Source organism: Mycetomoellerius zeteki, unplaced genomic scaffold, assembly GCF_001594055.1.
Source record: "Mycetomoellerius zeteki isolate Tzet28-1 unplaced genomic scaffold, Tzet1.0 scaffold407, whole genome shotgun sequence".
Classification (NCBI taxonomy): Eukaryota; Metazoa; Arthropoda; class Insecta; order Hymenoptera; family Formicidae; genus Mycetomoellerius; species Mycetomoellerius zeteki.
The window spans coordinates 179,687-194,621 of NW_017257400.1; the positions used below are offsets into that span (position 1 = coordinate 179,687).

Below are 14,935 nucleotides of genomic sequence, written 5' to 3' on the forward strand. Positions count from 1 at the left end.
TGCAGTCTCAATGATAAGTCATTTTATTCTTATTTGGATAAATTTTTCTTCGTGTAATAAAAATAAAATGATTGGTTTTAATCGCATCAAAAACTCGGAAATTCGAATCTTTTGGGGCACAAATCAAAATTGTAGATCGCATTATCAGGTGATGAAGATAAGGGGTAAAAGAGAGTGAACTGCAAAATCGCGGAAAATAAGAGAAGCCCGTGTAGTTCAGGGTTGTTGAAATTTATTTGTGATCGTGCATATAAGATACAACGATTCATTGTAATAACACTTCTTCTAACAGGTTCTCTTACTCGTCCGATAAAATCATCGGCGGTTGCGTTGCGCCTTTTGCAACGCCCTGTACATATGTGCTCCCTCAGTTCGGATTTCTTTTAAAAACACCATTAATGATGTCTGGTACTGTAGTATCAGGAACTTCTTTATGCTACTATTTGTATCTATGTATTCTTAATTCTCTAGTGTTTTCAAGTCTTTCTATCAAAACAATAATAAGTGAAAATCGATCGATATATGAGTAACACAAATAAGCGAAGAAGAGAGTCACATTCGGTCAAAGCGGATCTTGGTGTCTAATGATATTTTTGTGTGAATTTTTATAATGTCCGGTTTATGCAAATTGCGCGCCGGTTATATAGTGCAATAAATTTTGATGAAACTTTTTGTTTCTCAACAAGTAGGTAATGGATATTTCTCGTAGGCGTTTCACACTAAAATATTCTATCGCCCTTTAATTTTTAGAAACTCAGCTTTGAATTTTTTACGTAATAATAACGCATAATAAAAATTTATTTAATATATATCTAATATATTTAATATATACTCGTATCTATAAGAAATTTAAATATTTTTTTACAATAATAAGATTGAAAGACCGTTTATGTTAAATACATTACTTTAAACTAAGAAGCGCCACTAACGGTCATTTTTTTTACAATATATGAAAATAAATGTGAAATAAAATCCCTGTTATTTTTATGTACGGTTAAAATAGTGTATTAAAAATAAAATTGATTGGCAATATTTAAAAGATTATACATAGATTTACAAGGTTTCTGTTTATCAACTAAATGATGATTTTTATATGTATTCTACTCCGTAAAAGAAAAAGGTGTAAATTATTCAAGGCAGTTTTTTCAAAAATAAAGTCTTTGATTTCTCAAAGTCTGTTAGTGATACAACCTTATATTTTTTCCAGTATCTAAAAATATATACATATATAAATCATCGTTTATACATATGTTGAGAAACAGAAAATAGTGTTATCGTGGATTTTGCAACACAGTTCTAAATTGAATCTGGAGTACGTAATGTTAAATTAAATTAACAAGCAATTTAATGATACGAAGAAGCACTTTAAATTATTGTAAAGAATTTATTGCAAAAAATATCATCCCATTGATAATATTGCACGAAAATAATGATTTTGCTGAAATGTTCAAAAATTTGGATAGTTATAGATCTCAAAATAATTCTGTTGAACCATCAAAATATTTATATAAGGAATTCAAATAATTGATGAATGATGTTGCAAAAAAATTTTTTGACATTTTAACAACCAGCCTGAGCGTACATAATTATTTTAATAATTCTACAAAATTATATTCAGATTTGTATAATATATATCTAGCTAAATCTTTAAATATATATCAATAAAACCATTCTTTTTAATTGTAGATACCGAGATCCACTTTAACTGAATGGCTCTCTTTTTCATTTATTTCTGTCAAAGAGTTGTTGTTACTCTCTTTGAATTTTTGTCGTTTTTGATCATTATTTTCGTATTTTTTTGACGCCATCAATGGTGTAGTGTTACTGTTGCCGTACATGCGAGCCATTCGAATTTGATATTGCGATTTCTTCGGCTTGAAGAATGCATCTCGGTGCAACTACGTAGGCACACAACTGCGGCGTTGCAATTAAGTGGATCTTTATTCGCAACCTTCCCGCTATTTGCGACTCACGTAGTAATGGCAATTTTAAAGTCTCACAAGTGAATATATTGCGTTTATTTAAGAACGGCGCGCCTTGTAATGCGCAATATCATATCAGTATATTGAGATTATGCTTGCGTTAAGTGTCTCGAAAATAGCGTAATTAGAAGATGCTAATTAGAATTTACATTGTACGCAACGAGACGGCGAATCGTCTGAAAATTCGATATAGACAAAAAAAACTTTCGAAACTATATCCTCGACGTTGTTGACAATTTTATGGCTTTTTGGGATGATAATTCGTGGCAATAATTACTCGCCTAATTTCTCTGCCTACTCGATTTGTTTGGCGCTGTGAACGTACGTTTCCATATTCTAAAATTTTAAAACTCATTAACTGCGCACTGATAATGTCTACAAAGAAGAAATATAGTTGAACAGAAATATATACGCTAACTACGTGATTTACCATAACCGGGTTAACGAGTAGGGAAACGAGGAGATTCAAGATTCTTGCTAACATTTGCATTTATCTTAAAATAAATGTCTATGTTACTGATAAGGCAGTATGTTTTCGTAAATGCCAAGATCGTTTGCGGATGTTTACGGTCCTCATCGGCGCGATAACGAAGTCGCTACACGCGTGATATTAAATTTGTGATGATATAGTGCTACCGCTGTCAGTTAATGTGTTCCTCATTTTTAAGACTTGATTCACATTCTCATGCAACGTGACGTTAATTCACAAAGGTGTGAAACCGGTAACGCAAATAAGATCTTGACTCTTGTAATTGTCTTGATTTACGTTTATACGTGAATCTAAATGTCAGCGTTAGTGATGCATAAGGAACATGATGTTATGAACGCGTTTCTCCGTCTCTGTAATGATCAAATTATATATATGGCATGGCATGGACGTTACCACTTTGATTGTAATTCCGTTTCGGCCTCGAACACGTCATCGAGAGAAAAATCAGCGATGGCGCAATTACGTCTCTCGTAAAAGGCACCTGTCTCCCAAACGCGGCATTATCGATCTTATGCTCGCACCTCGCTAGAAAGTGCATTTTCCGTATGCAGAATCATTTTCTCTTTTGTCATAAACACGGCGTGTGATTTTTTTCTCCTTCAATTGGTCATGCTTCTGCAAGGGATGACTGATCCGCACAGTCATTTAGGCTTATTGTTAGTAAATTCATGGATCTGAGCTCAGTACACTGTAAACAATCGTATACGTTTATATATTATATATTTATATACATACGTTTTCATGAGTGATGAAATGTGGAAACATAAAAGCAAGATGTAATCAAATTTATAATATAAGTAATTAACAAAGCTTCTCAAATGTGGAATTAAAGAGCTCTTCAGCTGCTCTTTTGGACCTAATCGTTACGATTAATTTTTGGACATCGGTGATAATGGTTCGAACGGAACCGAAACATCCAATTTTGTTGATTTTTACGTAAGATCTCGAATAATACATTTGTTAATTATTACGCACGAATAACTGCGTCGGTTTGCTCTCAATTGCCCGTCAATTAATGTATAATTATTCTTTGTTATAATATAAGATAAGAAAAGTGAAGTTAAATAAAGCTTTTTAATCTTTCACGGGTATTATCTTCTATTTTGATCATATTATTTTGATGATCTAATAAAATTATTTTTGGATCTGTATATATATATCCAGTAAAATTTTAGATCTTTCAACAAAACCATCCTTTCTGCATAAAAAATGATACAAATAAAATAAATATAAAATTGTTCAGGAGAGAGGAAAAAAATTGCGTACATTAAAATTAATTATTAGGGCAATATTAAATATAAGTTAACTTATAGCTAATTACAAATTGCTTGTTTTAAGTTCTCTAAAAGTAATGTAGATATTAAAATTTTATTATGTGACCACTTAAAACTATCCTTATTTCGATTTACCTATATTGTTTTCCTTGTATTATTTTTTTGGGAAATATTTGAATTCAATTTGTACCACTTTTTCTGAGAAGATCAATATATTTAAAACGCAATTCGTACATAATATGAGATTCGAAAAATTTGATTTGTATCACTTTCTTGTGAGAGTGCGATCCTATTTGATAAGGACGGAACAGGATAACGAAAGTTCAAGTTTATTTTTTATTTATTTCTCTTAATTAAAGGAAAAATAAATGAATCACGCGAATATCTTCCTCGCTAGACTGACGCGCCGAGAGCTAATTAGTGAACGTTGGCGGTGCGAGACAAAGCATATATACATCAATCGCTCTGACGGTATTGTCTCGCGGTCTATTAGTATTTCTGCGAATATTTTTTTTCGCCGCAAGGTCAATAATTATTATCGAATCAAAGGGGACGACAATGCTGCATGCGCATGATGAATCTTTCCTTCTCGAAGCTGTTTCTCGATGTCGAGAGGTCGGACCGAAGGTCCTATCCCGGGACTACGGGGACGTTTTCGCGCGAATCCAAGCACAGAGATACAGAAGAGAGATACAAAAAAACTCGGCACATCCACCTTCAACGTATCCTTGGAAATAATCAACTGCCAGACATGTAGCCTTCGGTTCGCGTCAATGTCGCCGGTTTTCCCGGAGAGAAATTCGCAAATAAGTGAATAAATCTCCGTCACGGATAAGTTCGCGCTATTATCGTGCGTGTCGCCGTTTCGGTAGATACCGCGCGAAGGAAAAATTCTGCGCGGAACGTAAGCGACGTCGAAATGCTTGTAAAATGTACGCAGTTGCGAAATTATAAACGCCGTTTATGTCGCGTGCGCTTGCCATGATGACAGTTCCAACAGGGGGTGTTTCTTGAGATGATGTTTCTTCAAGGATAATAATATATTTGTAGAACGAATTACGCACATCTTTCTTTAGTATTTATATCCAGTAGTATTTATGGAGTAGTAGTTATATGGTAGTAGTTATATTACTGGAGTAGTATTTATCCAGTTAGTATTTATATCTATCGATATGTCCCATATAGGATTTTACTATTGGTCTGATACTGGCCCAAGATTGGTTATCAGGTGACCTAAATTGGTGCGATAATGGTGACTATGACTGGCTCACTAATGAGAATACTATGGGATGATAACTTCGGCCCGATAATGGGTAACTATAATGCCGAACGTGATAAACAATGTTGGGTCATTAATGGTTGTCTGATCATGCCAATATTTGACCAATAATGGTTTTAATGCAGCGCCGTGATTATTCCAATTATTATCAATTAATTATTATCAAATGTATATTATCAATTGTAATATTATCAAATATTATTATTATTATAAAATATTATAAAATATATAATTATATATATAAATATATAATAATTATGTTTGCATTTTGAATTGCTCAAGTTTCCGCGTTCTCTCCCCCTTTTTTATTCTGCATAATACGTCTGTCTAGCTGGCCCCCCCACCTAACCAAATCTTAATGAAAAAATTATGTAATAATGCGCTATTTATGCGCTATTTATATCCGCAAACAAAAATTTTTGCGCTCCTTCCGTTTAGCTAAAAAAAAATTTTTGTGGGGGGGCTGAGTAGGCAGTCAGTCAGTATTTAATTTTTCAAATCAATTATTTTTAATGGGTGGGAGGGCTGACGGACTGCCTACTTTAATAACAACAATAAATAAATTAAGTGAACTAAGAAAATATAGTAATATTAACCATTTATAAATTGTTTATATGGTTAATGTACTATATTTTCTTAGTTCACTTAATCTAGTATTCTTATTAGAATTTAATAATATGTATATAGTTGAGGCGCTATTTCACTACAAATTTATAGTTACTGATACGACTTTTTTCTCTGAGTGTGGCATTCGTATATGGGGTATCCGTAATGAGCTGCATCTCCATTTATGTTTAAATAATTTTTTAAGTTAGTTTCTTCATAGATAAGTCATTTGTATGCATTTTAACATTTAATTATTTTAAAACAAGTTTACATTACAAAAATTACTACACAATTTTTTGTGAAACAGGAAAAATTATGATCTCCTGTAGGAGGCTCCTCTAGTAGGCTCCTCCTTACTTCCTACTTTTAAAAAAAAAGTAAAAAAACTCAAAGTATCCACATGGAAACGACGATTTGTTTCTGTTTTTGTTTGTATTAATTTTGCAAAACTGGAACAAATCGTACACGAAGTGGATGAGGATGTATTACGATCTCAATCTGCAGCCGAACATCCTTTATATAATCAACGGGTTCCAAGTAGAAATGATGAATCAAAGAAGCTGCTATCATCTTCATTTGCAACATAGCATATCGTTGTCCTATAATTTAATATTTGTTGCAATTTGTTTATATAAAAGAGTATAAAAGATTATAGCTTACCGATACAATTACGTGGTCCAGCACTGAATGGTATATATGAGTAAGGGTGACGATTTCGGATCTTCTCGGGCAAAAATCTATCAGGATCAAATACCTCTGGATTTGGCCAAAAATTGGGATCTCTGTGAATTCCGTTAATATCAAGATGCAGGGTGGTTCCAGCAGGTACTAAATATGACTCTAAAAAGCATATTATAAAATAAAATTTATAAATAATTAAAGACGTTATAAGGAAATTTAAATTGAGTATCTATATATTTAATACAAAACAGGAATAAGTGCCTACAAATTTGTTTAATAAAAATGTAATAATTATTTAAATATATTAAATAATATTAGTTTTTTGAAAATAGTTTATGCTGTTATACAAAGTAAACTTTTATATTTGAAGTATTTTATTTTGGATGTATGTATAAGCGTTATCAATAAAAACACAGAAATTTTTGAATTTTTGAAATGAGAATCTTTATATTAGCTCTTTATATCTACAAAACTAAATCTAGTAGCAATATTTTCAAAACATTACTTTGCTATTATCTAAGGTACTGAATAATATATTTAAAAATAAAATAAATTTAAAAATACAAGAGTTTGATTTAATACGTACGTAGTTTTACATCTTCTTCACATACGCGTGATATAAAAAATACGACATTATGCAAGCGCAACGCTTCTTTTATACATCTTTCTAAATATGATAGTTGATGCAAAAATTACATAGTTAATTTATCTTCATTCTCTTGCATAGCAATGTCGACTTCGTTTCTGACACGATCCTGTATCATTAATAATTAAAAAATACTTTAATTAATAATTAAAAAATAATTTCTTATTTATAAGTGTATTTATACATGGATACAAATCAACTGCATATGTGTATGTGTACGTGTGTATATTATTTGTATACTGAATATTTAACATAGGAAAGCGAATTGTGTGCACGCGCGTACACACACACACACACACACACGCGCGCGCTTAAAAAGACAATTAAAATATTTAATATTGATACAGTTTTAATAAATAATAATTTTGGCAATTCCTTTACATCAACGCATCTAATCATTTAATTTAATATAAATAACTTCTGGAGTTAGTGAATTAATTAATTTCTTTGTCTAAGAGTGGCAGCTTGTATTTGACGATAAATACCTGAATGTCCTTGTGTTCAGCTAATAATGCCAAAATGAAGCATAAACTTGACGATGTAGTATCATGGCCCTACCACATTATAAACATATTATAAACATTAGTATACTAAATGTTGTATTTAAAAAACCACAAGAAATTACAAATATATACCCCGAACATAAAAGTGTCAATTTCCTCCCTAATATCTAAATCAGTCATGAGACCTTCATGAGATGTCGCTATGAGAAGATCCAACATTGCAAGCTCCTTTCTTCGCGCTAAATCGAAATATATGAGCGTGATATTTTTAGAACATCATTTTAATCGTAAAATATAATTTATAATACTAAGTTTAACGAATATCTTCTGATTATATTACGTACTTCCAATCGTTTTTGCGTCATCTTCTTCTGCTGATATATCATTGTCAAAGCTTTTCAAATATTGACCATTAGTTTGTTCATGGTAAAGTTTTCTTTCGGCAATAATCTACGTAAATACAACATTAATGGTTTTTCTATGATTTACATAAATGTGTGTCAACATTTATGATTTATCTTGCAATATTTCTATGTATAAAGTCATTATCACTACTTCTCAAAATAGATCATGTTTAAATACCATATTAGCATATACATAAGTAGCATTTTAACGTACTCGTTCAGTAAATCCATGCAATATTTTTAGAACCTTCGCTTGTTCTCTGCCTTTTGGCGTCAATGAGAATATCCAGTCAAAGCGCAGCCACGGTCTTGTAAATCTAAACATTACCATACAGTTACTAAATAATAGGCATGCTATTTTAGATATATGATAGTATTGTTTTTGTAAAAGCTTCCTTTAATTTCTCCATAAACATATAGAATTAGAAATATTTTAATAACTATATAAAAACTTAATTTAGCACAATAATAAAATTATACTAAAAAGATTTGTAAAATCGTATATGCACAATAAATACACAGTTGGAAAAAATGTGTTGAATTTAACATAAATCGCATGTCCCAAACGGTCCACTCAAATTTTTCAGTTAATTTTACACAAAATGAATATATATTAGAAAGTAACTTAAATATTATATAAGAGAATAAATACAAAGAAAGATAACATCGACACAGTTTGTAAACGAACCGTGGGAACATATTTTTTTCAGAAAATTAACATTTATGATATGTTAAATCATTATAACACATATTTCATTCATTTGCCTTAGAATTTACGTTTTAAAACACATTATTTTTATGTTATTTGTTCACTTACTTATAAATTATGTCATTTTGGCACTAAGAAACGTTGAATATCAATTTTACAAAAAATCTTTAAATAACATAATCACATTATGTTAAATTAACACTCGAATATGTCAGAAAATTCAACACAAACTGTTAACACAAACGTGAGTGTACCGTTTCCAACACAAATACACACAAACTTTTTTTACTATGTATACAACTTTTATAATTATTCAATCTTAACATAAAAATATATCCATCTTTACACTGAATTGTGCATTATTTTTTTCCGTGATACTTTAGCGTTTAAAATTTGAAAGGCTTTAAGCAATATTTATTTTTAAATGTACAATTGAAGTGATTATAATTTATTATGCGTAAATTAATAACGTGTTATGTGCAAATTTCTGATTACTAACTACGTTTTACATTAAATATTATTTATCTTGATATAAAATGTTAAGGTAGGTATACATTAAATAATATAGAATGAAAAATATATTATTTATCATGTTCCTAAATTACCTATAAATAAAAAGCTCGCCCATTTGGTGAATTGCTTTTCGATACTGTTGTTGGAACTCACCGAGATCTTTTAGAGAAGTGCCCATAGAAGTTTCTGCAAAGGCATTTGTGAAAATAATATGATGACATTATCATATATAATACATATATACATATAATATATACGTATGTATTTAATTCACAATATCTATACACAAGTACACAACACTGTATCGATCAATACGTAACTTTTGCAGCCGTAGATATTTTTGGAATACGCACGCACGCACGCGCGCGCGCGCACACATATGTGTGTATGCATATTTCAAGAATATCTACGGCTGCAAAAATTACACATTGATCGATACAATGTCGTGTATGTTGTGTATTATTCGTTGATGGAGATAAAATTCTGTGTAGTTGTGAATTCATGTTCGTTATTATTAAGAAAATTTAGTATAATTTGGTAATACCACATATTGCATTCAGTGTATGTTCACTAATAAATGGTGATAAATCTTTTACAACTGTGCCTTCTGCTTTTTTCAAGGACTTTATCATATTTTTGCTTCCTTTGTCCAAAATCTCAACAAACCGTTGCAGTATATTAAAATGAAGTGTAGAAGTTAATATCTTTCGCCGTGAATGCCATTTGGCACCTAAAACATGAACAACGCAATGTACAATTGTGAAATGACGATTAGAAATAAGTATTGAAATAAATGAGGTTCAATCTTTTAATTTAATTTTGAATTAAATTTATTTACGTTACAAATTTATTTTATTATCAATATAATGAAAACTTGATAGTCAAAACGAAACTTAATAGTAAAACATTCATTCTTATTTGTATTAATGTCATTACCTTTACTAATGAGAAGACCAGCTCTGAGCCAGGGTTTGAAATTATCATAAATAAAACTCTTTTTTATTTGTTTCGGGTTGCTTAGTATTGTCTAAAATTTAAAAGTAAGAAAATGGTCTAATAATTTCAAATCAATAATAATAAAATCGAAGGGCTACGAGCCAAAAATTTAAACTTCGATTTTATTATTATTGGTTGTCTAAAATTGCAATGAATTTCGAAAGTATTTTAAATATTCAATTGCTTCTAATAAATATTTTACGAGCAAATAACAATGTAAGTAAGGCTCTGAGAATAAATCAAACGAAATAGGAAATAAAGCCAAATGAACTCGCACAGATATCGATGCGTGATATCTAAATATTTAACAGTAAATCTCATGGGACTACATATGTGAGAAATACAATCTATAGGAAACAAATGCCTTAAACGATCTGGCTGGATCTTAAGTGCTTGTATAGTTCTGTGTGAATTTATATTGTACATATACTACGTAGTTCTTGATAATGTGCGCCGAAATGATTTTTCTTGAAACGCAAATTATACTAAACACAGTAATATCACGAGTTAGATTGATTAACAATTTAACAATTTAACGCTTTTACGTACATCTTAGAACGATTTTAATAATGCTAAATGGCATATTACAATCCGTAAATATTCTTATTGCGAAAAATATTACGTCGACCGAGAGTCGAACCCGGATTTCTAGCGTTCCATGTGAGCATCTAAATATTTATTAGTATAATATTACATATGTATAATATTCTACTAATAAATATTTAGATGTTGCAAAAAAAATGTTACAATCACAATTTGGATTCTTGTTAGTGTAATTAGAAAAGAAAAAAATAGGCATAAAATATGGGTTGTTATCACACTATAAGATCTGTTATAAATGTGTACTTAAGAAAATAGAACGAATAGATAGATAATTAAAAAATCTAAGAGAAGAATTATCACAGGGGATACAAATTATTCAAAAAGTCGAAAATATATATTGTATTTAAGTTAAAAATAAAATTATAGTCATGAATGAAGCTATTGTGTGCCAGTTCAGTCGTTTCTGTTACCGTAGTCTGTATTTCTTATTCCGTCCGATTTTTACGAGTAAATATGTCTTTGCAAAATAAAAGAAAACATACACACACAAATTATCTTATTCGCTAATATAGTAGGAATAATGAGAGAATAAAATTTTTTTTATATTTCATTACCTCCAGATCATCCGGATGACGGATGGATATAACGGGTATAAAGAATATCCAAAATTTGCAAATGGGATAGTACCGATTAGTAAAGGTAATCAGACGATTCCATAGTACTTCTAAAAAAATGTATGTTTATATGTATATACACATACACAATATTTTTATTTATATGTTACGTAAATTTATAAACATTAATAAAAATCGATAAAAAAAGTTTGAATATACAAAAATATGATGTATTTAATATACTCTATCATTTCTCAAGAAAGTTCAGTAATCGAAAAATGAATACTATTATGTAGAAAATAATTAACAAGCGAATGTTTCTTAATATTAATGGAAATACTTAATGTTTTTTAAAGTGGAATGTTTGCATGTACATATGTGCAAAAGTAAACATTAATTTACTCAGGAATTACATATTAATTTACTCGAAATATATTGGATGCCAATTTATATATTCTTTTAATTATTATAGTCGTTCCTGGATAAATCGAGTAACACAATTATGATATTCAATGTACCGAAGATTAAAACGGACTAATAATTGAATGATACATCGTGGAACATTTTAATTAAAATAAAATTATTTAAATATATAAAACATTTTAACTTACCTCGTGAACCGAATAATAGGTATGCATTTCCAATAATTGGATAACATATTGGTCCTGGTATTAGGTTAACGAATCGTCCGGTTTTTCCATAATGCACATAATAGTTATACAATAATATAAAAACAAGTAATAGCAATACAATAACAAACATTATTGATCAAATATATATAATCAAATTGGTTAATATTATAACGTTTTTGTAATTCAACGTGTCCCAATAAAAATTTCTAATTGTTTTGTGTCCTAATATTATAAATTGCTCAAGAGTTTATCACTTTATTCGGAGATACTTTCAAAGATGATTCCTGGTCCGATATGAAACATCCGATCCGAACTGTTCCACGAGACTAAACTCAGTGATTAAGCGTCTATCTTATTCATTTTTTCTCTTTAAATAACGTAATAGAGAAGGAGTAGTGCTTATTTCGCAAGCTGTTTTAATATAATATGTGTATATAGACATTCCCACAGACTTATACTATAAATCGACTGCTGATAGAAAAACTCAATGTGATGGAAAGAAATGAACCTGATATCTGCAAAAAATATCTGCATAAATGATGTCTAGTAATAGAGTAAAACTACTAATTGTGGATCATTCTTAAAAAAAAATTCATATTTTTATCCAAAACAATATCAAACAATTAATAAAATATTTAATAGTCATGATTGATTATAAAGATTACATTATATGGATGATTTTATTCTATTTCATTACCATTTTATGTATTTTAACCTTAATTAAATAAAGTAATGACAATTTTCCACAATTAGATCCTATATACTAACTGCAGATCAATCACCAAATACTTTATTCTTTTTGGTGGCATTAGTACGTCCTATAAGGATAATAAAAATGATTTGCGCATGCATATCGTAGGGGAACCTGGGGTATAATGAAACCATGGCGTATAATGGGATGTACTCGAAATCTTTTTACAGATATGCTAATATGTAATGAATTATCAGACAATAGTTACTATTAGATGTATCTTATTATATATTGTTATTAGTTGTCATATTATTTTTACCTGAAAATTGCTAAAAATTTTTTAATGTGTTCGCTTTACTGTCCGCGAATGAGTTACAGATTCTTTGGTATGTTCACATAAGGTAAGCAATAACAAAATTTTATTTTTTATTGTCATAAGTACATTTATCTTATTATATAATCTTTTCTTGTTACTTTAGTAAAATCTATACAAATATATTGATTATCTGTGATATTTTATATTATCTAAAGTAAATTTATGTACTTCGAGGCATAATGGTGTACTGGTGTTATTTTATGTTTAAAATGAGTTTATGATTCATGTGCAAGTGTAGATAAAAATGAGAATTATTTTATTTGTGTTATCTTCTTAAACATTTTTATTTATGTTCAATATAAGTATACCTTGTATAATGTATCACTCAGCATCACATATACAATTATTAATAAAAAATTTAAAATTAAAAGTGCAACAATGTATTGTTACTTATATTCTATGTTCTAAGTCACTTTTAAGCAATGTTCAATATTAATTTTTTAAAAATAGACAAGTTTCCTGTGGTGCCCCATTATGCCCTGCATAAATGACATAGTGAGGTTACGACACACTCTCACAAAACAATAATTTCGTCCTGTTAATCTATACTTTTGCAGTAAAACTTAAGTTTTCCTTATAGTAAATACTTCAAAAAATATTTTAATATATAACAAAGTTGATTTATTTATCTTTAATATGTTTAAAACTTGAAAAAATCTAACTATAACCATTATACCCCAGGTTCCCCTATATTAAACAGTTTAATATTTATATTTACCAATACAATTTTACATTACAGTTTAAATAAAAGTTTTCTTATTTTATATTAATTATTTTTTAAAAATGTCTACGTCTTGCAGAAATAATTTTTGATTCAGGTTTTACATCGCCGTCAAATCTTTTTGTATTACTTTAAAATACAAAAAATCTGTGATTTCTTCATATTTCTTTTATTTACTAAAAAAAAATACGTGTAATACATCTTTAAAGGTATTCATTTGACATTATTTCGAGTAGTGTTTCTGCTAAAATTTATAGCAATTGGACATGAAACGTTTTCGGAAGTTTATTCTTATAATCGTATAACAGACAATTGTTATATGACAAAGAAACTAAGTGTTTTTTACATAAACACTTTGAATTGTTAGATATATGAGCTTTGTTAATCATGTATTCTGAATATTCTCATGAGAACATCTTGGAAGGCACAAGAATTGTTTTTGAGAGACCGGAAGAGGTGTTTTCTGACTAAACACTGACGAAGGGGCTTTGCTTCATAAAATACGACGCTTTTTGTCTGCCGTTCGGTAGTCTCACAAAAATTCTGTAATGCGTGCATCCGCCGTAAAATCTTATGCAAAGAGAAATACCGAGGGGGGAACTCGGGTAAGTACTCGACTGTACTCGACCGCCACCGAAGGAAGATTATTTTTTCCATAAAATATTATATCCTAGTCACGATCGCACCTTATCGCCACAGTATAAACTGCTGCTTCCGCCATTTCTCTAGCAACCAGAGAAGCTTTACTTAATTAAGGACAGCGTTAATGACCGTTCGCGCATTAGCTCGCGGAAGTAAAAAATTCGAAAGTTGTCCATTATTGTTGTGAGATCATTATTACTTAAAAAAATATAGTTTTTAACATAATATTTTTTTTTATATTTATCGTATAATTTGCATTAACAAAATGATGAAACGGAAGATTAAGGATAATAGTCAAATAAACCTATTTAATTAATCCTTTTCATATTTATGGATCGTAATAAAATCGAGTAGTTTAGGAAAAATATGTTTTTGTAACTTTTTTATTTGAATACACCCAGAGAAAGGTTTCTTTCATTCAAAGAAATGTTTCTTTGCTATACGATTAAAGAAAAAATTTCTTTGATTTGAACGTCATTTTTTTTATTTGAAAATAATTTTTTAAATCAAATAAAAAAATTTTTATTATAGTACCATAAAATTATAGTCACTTGAACCATTTTTATGGTAATTTCAACTATTTTATGGTTATAACAACTATAATTATAGTCATTTTAGGTTGCCAATTATAAC

The 14,935-nt window shown here is 29.5% G+C and overlaps 2 protein-coding genes across 2 annotated transcripts in view; one reads left to right on the forward strand and one right to left on the reverse strand.

The window, feature by feature from the left end:
- The window catches only part of LOC108726267 (Tie-like receptor tyrosine kinase), a 239,537-nt gene that overhangs the window by 123,603 nt on the left and 100,999 nt on the right, over nt 1–14,935 (forward strand). The gene's annotated exons all lie outside the window — the stretch shown is intronic.
- Nucleotides 6,049–12,025, reverse strand: LOC108726268 (cytochrome P450 4C1-like). The gene is given in 12 exon segments (XM_018453729.1): nt 6,049–6,230; nt 6,292–6,471; nt 6,899–7,067; nt 7,444–7,512; nt 7,594–7,700; nt 7,806–7,911; nt 8,080–8,182; nt 9,180–9,273; nt 9,632–9,817; nt 10,024–10,114; nt 11,241–11,350; nt 11,852–12,025. Coding segments are annotated over 12 exon segments (1,530 nt in total). The 5' UTR covers nt 12,003–12,025; the 3' UTR covers nt 6,049–6,066.